The sequence below is a fragment of the Hyalella azteca genome, unplaced genomic scaffold (genome assembly GCF_000764305.2).
Source record: "Hyalella azteca isolate HAZT.00-mixed unplaced genomic scaffold, Hazt_2.0.2 contig3143, whole genome shotgun sequence".
NCBI lineage: Eukaryota > Metazoa > Arthropoda > Malacostraca > Amphipoda > Hyalellidae > Hyalella > Hyalella azteca.
In genome coordinates, this window is record NW_025933395.1 from 15,513 (window position 1) to 27,166 (window position 11,654).

Below are 11,654 nucleotides of genomic sequence, written 5' to 3' on the forward strand. Positions count from 1 at the left end.
GCTGGGAACCTTAGTAAGGTTCCCAGGAACTGACGTGGACGCAGTTATGCGACTCGCGTTAAAGCTACTCCGTCCCAACGGCCTACGCCTTAGCATTATACCAATAACAAAATACTCATATAAGCACCCAGTATCAAGATAAGTTGAAAAATTCGTGGGCCTCCAGTATTTTAGCGCATCTTTGTTTTTATCCTTATGGTCTTAAGGAACCTTATACACAATCAGTAACTTTTCATTTATCACAACTCTGTAATGATCATCCTCAAGCATAAAATTTAAAAATGTAAGCGATATAAATATTACTTTTGAAGTATACTAAATATTTTTTGTCGCCTTTAGGCTGGTAAGTAATAGTTCCGATTGCAGAAAAACACCGGACATAAAATGTAGAAAAAATGAATGAAAGCGAATATTAAGATTTCACTGCGTAAATGCAAGTTAAAAATGCTAGCTACCATTCAATTCACTATAGCTGCTTCTTCGAGTTTCTTTAATTTGTATGCGCTCAAATTGCACAACCAATGATGTATAATCTTTTTAAATCAGTCATCAACTTGGGAATTATGCATGTTGCATGAAACCTTCCTTTCGCCCACGCACAGGACTTTCATTGCTAACATATATAATTATATAGATATAATTATATTATATTAGATTATATTGCTATAATCGAGGAGTAATTCTAACACTAGGCAACTTTTCGATTAGTGGCGGTTGATGCATGCGTTGCAAAAAAAACGACAAATTACTAAAGAAACACTCGATAAATTTTTTTTTGTTAAACTGAAGTTAGGATTTGTTAACGACACACACGGAGGATGATTTCAAAACAAACATGGTTATTCTCACTGGAGGGACAAGAGTTAATCGTGAATAACTATAAAAATTAAATGGCAAACAAAAATACGGAACTCCTGCATTTTTTATTTACCAGATAAATAAAAGAAAAATTACACATGCATAGTAAAACCTGATTGATAAAATAAATGTCATGGACCTATGCAAGCTCGTACATTTTAGTCAGAAATCTTCATATATGAATGCGCGTCGACATTTACGTGATGGATTATATACTGTATAGCTCGCTCGGCTATAGCTCATCAAGCTCGGCTATTTGCTAATTTTTAGATAAATTTATTACAGGATTTAACCTCCGATGATATATTGAAGCACCCTCGATATATAAATACACCATCGATGAGAGCCAAAGTTAGAAAAGTGTTGGCCATATCGTCGTTGACACGGTGGAAGGGTGGCATGAGCAGAGCAAAACCGTCGATGTCGTAGCGTCTGGCAATCGTCAACAGCGGATTGCAGGTCCTCCAACCAACGAGTTTCATTTGCTTGACCTTTTTTCATCTGAAATGATTAGAATTGGACTCCATTTAGTTGAGAAATTTACACCTGAAACGGCAATACCTTACCCTCTTTGGGTAAGCGTTCAGCACTTAAACGATTAGAATTGGATCCCATGAAAGCGACATGGCAAGAAAACGGCGTCATAAATTAGTAACTTAGGGGACAATTACTTTGTGATGAAAAGAACTGGATGATGTGAAGCAGCCACGACTTTAATAAGGTGAAAATTAATACCGGAATTCATGTAGTACAGCTGTAACAAAACCTGTATGGCATTTACTACGTGAACGTAATTCCGGGTAATTTCCCAAATATCAGTTACTGGACAGCTACATGAGCAAAACGCGACGAAAACCATACACCATACAGATGTAACCGGACTATTGTATCATTTGAAGATGAAAACTCCGCAAAAGACAGCAGAATCGGAAAAACCTATTTGATCAGCTTTATACACTGTCTATCTAGGAACTCAACTCACCAAGCCATGGGCATAGTTTTTTAGTGCATTTTGCTATCTTCTGGTCGCAGGTGCACCAGTTGCAGCCGTCAGGTTTCCACTTACTGCCGTTCTCGCACCACGGTTTGCTGGGCAGCTCTGCAGTCATAGAGGTATTTAAAATTACTCGCTAGTTTGATTAAAATGTTATTAATTTATTGTGTTTTTGACATAGAAGCATTTTAAATTACACGATAGATGGATTAAAATTAATTTTTTTGTGCTTTTTAAATATATAAGGGACTAGATTTGATAGATTTTTAACTGAGGAAGTAAGCTCTGGTTTAGTTGGTATAAATTTAATTGAATGAAAAAATTTCATGGGGAAAAAATGTACGTTTGATTTTTTCTTTTAAATTTATTCATTATTTGAAATTTTTAGGACATTTTTGCGACCGCGTAATCTCTGATCTTGATTTTACCGCTTTGAATTCAGCGATGAAAATCATAAAATCAGCTCTATGCAAATGTACTTTATTGGTAACGACATTTTGTGGGCTTGGAATCAAAAGCCGCGTAAAGTTTCCTACTTAACTTTACCTAGTAAACGCAAGCTCTACGAGATTTTGTTCCATTCATGCAGCTACAACTTCAGCTCAAAGGCAACCGCGAAACAAACAATTCTGTAGTATTGCATTCCAGGATGAATTTTGTGACCCTTTTCCTGAATAAGAGTATTCAAGATACTCTCGTGCTAAACAGCGACAACTCGCGTAAAGTATCCGAATAACAATCAGCATCTGGAACAGTGAACTTGACAATTTCGGTCGTGAGTGCTAATTTACGATCATCGTCGAGCTCACAATTACAGTTACAATGCGTGAGTTGGCAACCCCAGTAGAGAGGAGGTTCGAAGTCTAAGATACGCATCAGAGTTTGAGTTTCAATGAGCTCCATTCCACAGCGAAGACGGGACGGGTGATGCATGAGCGGTCGGATTAATTTTGCCTTGGAAAATCGGTAAATATTTCCTTACATTTCAATCGCTATCTCTAGAAAAAACTTTGAAATGATTTATTCAGGAACGTGATAATGATTAAGCGCGCAGTGTAATACTTATTAATAATTATTATCTTAAGATTGTGAACTGACTGCCTGGGGCACAACGCATGCGCGTGCAGGCAGCGTTTCCGTTGCCACACGTGCAGAGATTGCAGCCGTCATGCCATTTCGATCCTTTTTCGCAGACCACAGAGCCTGAAAATGAATTCGAAAGTTAACTGAAAAATTCAAAATTTAGAAAAGATAAATCTCGTGGTTTGATAATTCGAAGTGAATCTGAAGAATTCGAAATTTAGAACAGATAAATCTCACAGCGCTTGATAATTCGAAATGAATGATATGTAGCAGGCTCACGTCAAGAGATTGACTCTATCTGCAAGATAAACATTAACGATCAATAAACACACTGAAACACTAAAAGGATGAGGAAGAGGCTGAATTACATGAAATGGGATCATTCGGAACAAATATATCAATTTATGGTATCATTATGTCGACGCATCTGCATAAAATAAAGATAAAAGGTGGAGAAAACCTCAATAATTCTCAGAGACCAAATAAGTTCGGCCGCTTGTCTGCTGGGACTCGAAGCCTAGTGCCAAGAACTTTGACCAAGAATATATATTAAATCAAGGTATTAAACAAATACAATGTATGAATAACTTAATGGTTCAGAAACTTCCGAGACCGTAGTCGAGATAGATAATTAATATAATCTATTAAAATGAGGCGCGAATTTCGTCGTAAACTGAATAAACTAATAAGAAGGTGATTTGCTCTCCGCATAAAAATTGGTAGTATTTTACCGAAAATATTTTGAGCCCTAGACAATGACGTGTTTTGTATACTATTGGAATATATTATTATTTCACAACAGAGAAATTAACGAGAAATATTCATGTCGTGATTTAATTGGAATTATAGTTTCATTGCCATGGAACTGATTAAATGAAGCCCCTATTTTTGCCCAAAATTTTGTTAGTATTGATAGTATAATGTGTTAGGCTCTTCGAGTGTAGCAAGTTGAACTCAATAAATGAGTATGCTCGGGAAATTATGGAATTTATTATCTTCAAATTTATGAGAAATTCGTGATGCTGAAATATTTATTTGAAATTATTTCTCACCTGCTGAAGCGACAAAGAATGCAAGGACTGAGAGTCCCAGCAATGCTAGCAAGAATCTCATGACTGATGTGCTTTAATTTATCTTGCCAAGCTCTGGAATATATCGGGAACGAAATGACTGCTTGCGAGCAAGCCGCGTTCTCAGCGCCGAATAACCTTAAAATGAGACCGATCGGCCCGGCGCTTGTCGTGTTTCAAGAAACGTACTTTTTATCACAACAAAAATGCAATGTGGACAAATAAAAAATTTTGTTGAAATTCATCGCAATTCCGGCGAAATGTTTGGCTAACAGTTCAACGTGTGCGATAACAGATCGTGATTTCCCGGTCGCAGGCGAAAAAATCGAAAATGTATGAAGATATATTCACTTGTACCGAAAGATATTTAAGAAATCGACAAATGCAAAATCATTTCTAGCGTGGCAAGATATTTATACAATTTTTATTTTTTTCACTGTGATAAAAAACGTCAATCATCAGCAGCGGTTTAGTTACACTGCACTACCATGCTATCAAGCAGCGAACTACTAGGGGTAGTTCGCTGCTTGATAGGGGTAGTTCGCTGCCCCATCTTACGCTTGAAATCAATTCAAGCAGGTGCAGTAAGAGGGCATCCAGACAAGCAATTTTCTCGCAGAGTTGTTGTACCAGCAATACCTTTTTGTGCAAGCTCTTTCAAAAGAGGCACCGTTCCATAACACTAAGAGAATGCATCAAGATTGATGGAACTGCATCAATCATTAAAATAGAGAGACTTCAAAAGCAGGAAAACCAAACCCGCATCCCATCAACATCACTTCGCCTTATCTTCTCTGGTGATGCTCTGCCAAGAAAAAATCGAAAATGTATGAAGATATATTCACTTGTACCGAAAGATATTTAAGAAATCGACAAATGCAAAATCATTTCTAGCGTGGCAAGATATATGTCTAATTTTTATTTTTTTTTCACTATGATAAAAAATGTTAATCCCAGTGTTAAAAATGTTAAATGTTAGGCCCAGTGGTTAAAGTACAGAGTACCAAGATTGGCGCAGAGAGGCGCGGGTTCGATCCCAGCTCTGTGCGCCAGTTTCTGGTCAGAATCGGCGAGGAGGCCGGGCGGTTAAGCACAGCAGAATTGTAGCAGTAGTGCGTTGCGAGTTCGAGACCTCAAAATGCTGCGATTGTTCTGCGATGTTAAGAATCGGCGACAGGCCTACGGCCTAATAAACGCTGAAACCGCTATTATTATTATTATTATAGCAGCGGTTCAGTTACATTAATAGTGCATGATTAAGGAGAGCATGTCGGTGAAAAAAATTTTTCATTTACTGACGGATAGTTATGAAACTTGGTACACACATGTAGAATATAAATCATTGACTTTTTTGATTGTGTACATCTTTTTGTAATTGTAAATTTTTCGAAAAAATTATAAACGTGAAATTCATAGAAAGCGGCAAAATAGGGGGCACAGGAGAAATTTATCTCCTCAGGATTTTCAAGACACGACATCGAGAGACATATCAGTCGATGCGTAAAGTCCATAAGGATCTATAAATACAGATTTAATTTAAAGAAATCTTAGTAAAAATATTCTTTTTAAATATATATATTTTAATTGCTTTACGCAAAAACTAGAGCACGAACATATATGCGATTTGCTGCGTTAGACGCGCCTTTTCAGCAGCTACAAATGAGCCAAGAAACCGGACAAGCCAAAATTTATGATTTTTGACCGACATGCTCCCCTTAATTGCATTAAATTAAATGCGCAAGTATGGTAGGAATTATTTTCCACCCTACACAACTACAGATAAAGTCATAGGTACGATTTTGTAAGATTGTAAAGTTAAAATCTTCTTCAATAAAAGGACTATAATTTTTTCCCTTATTCAAGGCATAAATTAGCGAATAACAAAGGTAGAATTATGATATTTATTTCTAAGAATAACAAGGATAAGAACGGAAAGACTCAATTGTCGTAGATGTGACGTCATTAACTCTCTTTCAGCTAAAACTGCACCACAATAGGCGAAGTAATCGCCGATTTCTTATGAAATCCTTGCATTTAATTGGTAGCAAAAGAAGGAGGTTAATCATAAGAATATCCACAGCTGAAACAGTGAGTGAATAGAACTCATTTTGGTGGTTCACGATAGTCAAAAGCAACAGGCGCTATTAGATTATTACATAATTTTAAACGTGTCGAATCCAGGAGTGTAGATATGGTCGCAACCAGAAGTAATTTGCATGATTATTTAATTATTAATTATGGTATTAAGTTTCTATACAGGAATTCAGAGGCAGATAATTTTTAACATGCACTTTGTTCCAACCACGCGATTTGGAGGGTCGTAATAATATTTTTGTTTTATATAATACAACATTAAGAACTAGCTCTAAAATGGCATATTCTTGGCGTGGCATTTTCTTGACTACACGGGTGTTAAACGCATATTTGTTTACGAATTGGTACTAAATGGCTATTACTTAAGTACCAATTTAAAAAAATAGTCTTTTTAGCGCACTTTCTCATTTATTGAAAAAATGCCCTATTGTGCTCGTCATGTCCGTCTGTCTGTCTGTCTGTCTGACCATCAATCTGTACGTCCGTGACTTCACGTTTTCGTCGACGAGAAAATGCGCTCTCTGTCACTCACTGACTGCAGTGAGTACTGAGTTACATTTTTTAGAGTGATCCTTTGTCCATGAAGACGATAAAATAGAACTCTAGAAATTGAAATATGTAATCCTAGTGTTGTTTCATGCTAGTTTTTACTTATTGCGACACTTGAGTAATCAAAACATAATTTGTTTTGCTGTGAAACTTTTAATGCTGTGAAATTTTTTATGCTGTGAAACTTAATTAGGACAAATATTCTAAACTCATTCATGAAGATTTGTGCTAATTGTGACCTCTATATATGCAATATGGCTTTTTGAGCACATTTCATAAATATTTTATTTCTCATATTTTTTACATTCTAAAATGACTCTCGAATCGTCAAGAAATTAACCCATGGGTCTAAAATTTTGCAAACACCGTTTTTTGCACTTCCAGAACTTTTCTGCACTAATTTGAGACCGAACGCCTGAAAGTTGAAAGTTTTAAACTCCAGAAAGTTCAAAAATGTAACTCAGTACTCATTGCAGTGAGTGACAGCGAGCGCATTTTCTCGTCGACGAAAACGTGAAGTCGCGGACGGACAGATGTACGGTCAGACAGACGGACAGACAGACGGACATGACGAACACAATAGGGCATTTTTTCAATAAATGAGAAAATGCGCTAAAAACACTTAACTCAAACGTAAATTATCTTTCGCCAGGCTTTCTTGCCCATGACAACTATTCTGGTACTGTGGTTCTCTTTATCTCTTATATCACCATCACTGAGGGAATTCGTCTGCCCCCAAAGGGTGAAATTCCTTCAGGCTAGCGAGATGGTTTGTAGGGAGCCGCTTTATTTGAGGGCCTCTATTTTGCCATTCATAGTCTTCCTTCATGTGGTAGCACGCTTTTAATCTAATGCCTCCTCGTTATTATTGGGTGGCCCAGTTTAACCACCACAGGGTGGCCCATTGGTTAAAGTTCAGATTACCAGGATTGACGCAGAGAGGCGCGAGTTCGATCCCAGCTCTGTGCGCCAGTTTATGGTCAGAATCGGCGAGGAGGCCGGGCGGTTAAGCACAGCAGAATTGTAGCAGTGAGTTGCGAGTTCGAGACCGCAAAATTCTGTGAATGTTCTGCGATGTTAAGAATCGGCGACAGGCCTACGCCTAATAAACGCTGAAACCGCTATTATTATTATTATTATTATTATTATTAGTAATATGAGACATTCAGAGATCCTAATCGAGGGAACAATGAACCTGATCCTCATTAATTTCAACGTTTATTCACTAACTTGACTGCGTACCTCAGACAAGTTGGTGTTTACCTTGATTCACCCTTGACTGAGTACCGTCACCTTGAGTCTCCCTCATTCTATTTTTTTAATACTTAGATCCTGGTATTCCTGATAAGAATAGCAGTTTTTCGACTACATGCATGTAAACTCCATAAAGATTGCGTTTATGATCAAACCGCGCGTCATCAACACACGAGAGCTCTAACAACGCTTAAGTCATATTTTGGTTGGAGTTTAGGGGAGGGAGTTAAGGATTTAAAGGGAAATTAATTAAAACTCGCATTTCAGAAACTCTCACTCAGTACAGAACAACTCTGGGACTTAAAACCCGCCATGAAATAAAATCTGTAGCGTTCTCTGTACGGTATAATAAGCCATATTTTAGGGATCTGTTTCAGTCAGAAAAAGATTTGAAGCCACATCGGCATCACTTTTATTACACGGAAATGTTCACCTATGAGTCTTAAAAAATCAATAGAATCCTTGAAATCATTACAAACTGAATAAATTAATATTGCAATTTCATAATGGATTAGCCAACGATGTCTCTGGCTTTGTTATTCTCAAGTCTACTATAGGGCTAGATTCTTCTTCAGTTCAAAGATCTAAGTTAACATTTGTCAATTTTTGCCAAATTTATCGAGCAATGATCCAACGCACCACGCTATTCTTCGGTTGATCTTCTAACAGCATCGCTATTAATTGATGAATAAATGTATGAACATCAAAAGAATTCCATTTTTTATGAACACTGACTAAATTTTGCAACAGGCTCTTTGTTTCGCAGCAGCGTGCTTATCTCCGCTCGGAAGTGTGGTGAATGTCCGAGAGCAGTTTGTGGATACAAATCCTCATGTGTTTACCAGCAGACTAGCAGACCAGCAGACTAGCAGACCAGCAGACATGTTAAATCGTGCAGATTGTGGCGTGTTGAAGCGCGTAGATTGTGGCGTGTTAAATCGTGCAGATTGTGGCGTGTTGAAGCGCGTAGATTGTGGCATGTTGAAGCGTGAAGATTGTGGCGCTTTGAGGCGCGTAGATTGTGGCGTGTTGAAGCGAAAAGATTGTGGCACATTGAATCGTGCAGATTGTGGAGTGTTGAAGCGTGCAGATTGTGGCGCTTTAAATCGTGCAGATTTCGGCGAGTTAAAACGTGAAGACTGTGGCGTGTTGAAGCGAGCAGATTGTGGCGCCTTGAATCGTGCAGATTGTGGCGTGTTGAAACGTGTAGATTGCGGCGCGCTAAGACGTCCAGATTGTGGTGCGTGGAGGTGCGCTGATTGTGGCTTTTTAGAGCACGCAGATTGTGCTGAATAAATGCGTGCAGATAGTGCTGATATATATTTTGCAGATTGGGACATCGTAAAGCTTGCAGAAGAATCTAACTTCTTTTCAAGATTATCCCTACACTCCTTCAAATCGGTCAGCAAGCGGGTATAGAAATGTATTACTCCGTGACTCCTATGATCGTTTCCAGGAGCAGCTTCGGCAGTTGAGGTTTGTATAAAGGCGATGTGGTCGAGTTCACCGCTACGGTAGAGACGACATGCTGCCACCCAAGCTGAGTCATGAGGGGTTCCTTTAGGAAATTGCATCACCCAACAGCAATAATCATCGAGATCCGCTGCATCGTCGATGAAATCCGCGACCACTTCAGTGATCCACGGACGAGTGCGTTCCCGAGACGGTACTTCTATGGGTGGTTCCGAGCTGATGCCCGACCTGAAAATTATGGGTTAGGCCCGTCGTCGATATATTATCAATATCTATATTTAAATATCAGATAACACGAACTAAAAATGCCTAAAAAATACTTTCCCCTTATAGTTTTGGCAATATCAGAATTAAATAATTCAGACACGGGCCTGAATAGTACAAAAATAAACTGTTTGTAAGAGCGTAAACTAAAATAAAAAGACGCTTGCTCTTAGTTTTTAGAACATTACATTTTTATTGAGAAGTTGGATTGAATAATTTACCAGAGTCTGTAATCACTTGCATTGAAGAGAATCTCTTCTTCACTCGACAATATAGACAATATATTCTGGGGATTTTTTCGTTGGCAGCCTTACAGAATTGCTTAAGCAGTCATTGTTGGATACTCATGGGAACCAAGGACGTTATTCCCCCATTGACTTAACCACACATGATATTTAGTTATAAATAATTATATCTAGAATAGTAACATTTATTTTATAATAAGAAAGTAATATAAAGCTGTGAGCATTGAAGTTTTAGCCTTGTCCTGCCTCTAGCTGATAGAAGACCTCGGATAATTTGCACAGCTAGCTGGCTCCCAAACCAGCCACTCACTGCTCCAATTTTAGTATTCTTATCGTCTCGGTCAACCAAACGATCATGCGAGTCGTTCGTGCGTCTGAATGATTTCCAAGTTTAAATAAATGTTCCAGTCGAGACTTTTAACCCTAACTTCATCATATGTTATGCGTGTCGGGAACTACTGTGTGCAAAAATTACCTATATTATAATTACCTCTGTTCCAGATGGTCAAACGTGGGAACGGGTAAGCGGTAGAGATAGTTCTTCTGAGCAATGGTTGCATTTCTTACCACTTTCGATTTGAAATCTGCCTTGTAGGCAACGGAGCCAAAACTATCACAAAAATACTGCATTTTCTCGACCAACTGTTGCCCGTATTGAAGAACTAGTTTCCGGTTCGTATGAGGCCCGCAGAAGAAGCGTATTGTGCCGCGGCCAGTGTTTCTTGCGCGGTGGTAAGGGGCGCCAGTCGATGTCATAATGGCAATTATGCCTGGTAAATCTCCAGCCCTGTAGAGCTTTACGGCCTTTGTCCACATGTCGTCCATGTAATCAGTCTTGAAGAACAACATCCATTTGCCGCGCAAGTTCTTCTTGTATTTGTACTTCCCGGCAATGGTCCTAACTTCCAACTTAATGTAGTCCTCCACTCCTCCTCAAATTCATCCATAGGCTTCTGCGTCGCCATTTAAACGTCTGAGAAATAGAAAATGTGTTCAAATTAGATAATTGTTGTCATTATATTGCACTGAGAAAAGAAAAAATTGCCCTATATTAGCTTGTTATTGATCTGCGATAGAGAAATAATGAATTATTTAAACATCTTTCAATTATTGATATGTTACCATTGTAAGTGAAACAAAACTTAATTCTAAAACGGGAATATAACATCAATGCATCAGCAGATAGCACTTCAACCGTACAAAATATTAAGATTATATTAGGATAGAACTCTGATTTAAGAAAATAGTTAAGATACTGCATATTGGGCACTTCCATCAGTGAATGATCAGTATTTCATCCCTTACTGGGAATACAACGGCATGAACCTACAAACTGGGAGCTCAGGTCATTCCTCACTGGGAACGCCATAGTTCGAACACCTGAGTGCATGACCATAAAACTGTTAAACTGATAACAATCTTTATATCTTTCATCGATTACCTCGATTATTAGTAAGAATTAAAGTTCCGATGAATTAAAAATGGAAATTATTAGTCGAGTACTCCATCAATAACCATTAATATTCATGTCATAAATCACCATTATCTTCACCAAACGCGCAATCGTGTCTTCGGCATGCAAGTTTGTGAACCCGCGAGACGTTAGCTAAGCAGTAAACCTACAACATTTGATATTCCTTCTACGTAGATTATGATCCGATGTTTAAGAGATCATGGTCATTTTTAAGATAATATGCCGCTATTAAAAATAAAATGTTGATGTTCAACATAGTTCTCAAATGGTTGATATTCTCTTGCTATTTTCATGAA

General features: G+C 38.0%; 2 protein-coding genes across 2 annotated transcripts; both read right to left on the bottom strand.

Moving 5' to 3' along the window:
- Positions 1-963: 963 nt before the first annotated feature.
- Positions 964-4,193, bottom strand: LOC108671236 (serine protease inhibitor 3-like). The gene is made up of 4 exons (XM_018158733.2): positions 3,988-4,193; positions 2,951-3,055; positions 1,841-1,957; positions 964-1,359 (listed from the first exon to the last, which is right to left on the bottom strand). Exons 1-4 carry the CDS (start codon positions 4,046-4,048, stop codon positions 1,337-1,339), a joined length of 306 nt encoding a protein of 101 aa, XP_018014222.1. The 5' UTR covers positions 4,049-4,193; the 3' UTR covers positions 964-1,336.
- A 4,539-nt stretch (positions 4,194-8,732) lies between these two features.
- On the bottom strand, positions 8,733-10,916 carry LOC108671234. Its single transcript, XM_018158730.2, has 2 exons — positions 10,375-10,916; positions 8,733-9,603 (listed from the first exon to the last, which is right to left on the bottom strand). Exons 1-2 carry the CDS (start codon positions 10,731-10,733, stop codon positions 8,733-8,735), a joined length of 1,230 nt encoding a protein of 409 aa, XP_018014219.1. The 5' UTR covers positions 10,734-10,916.
- Positions 10,917-11,654: the final 738 nt, after the last annotated feature.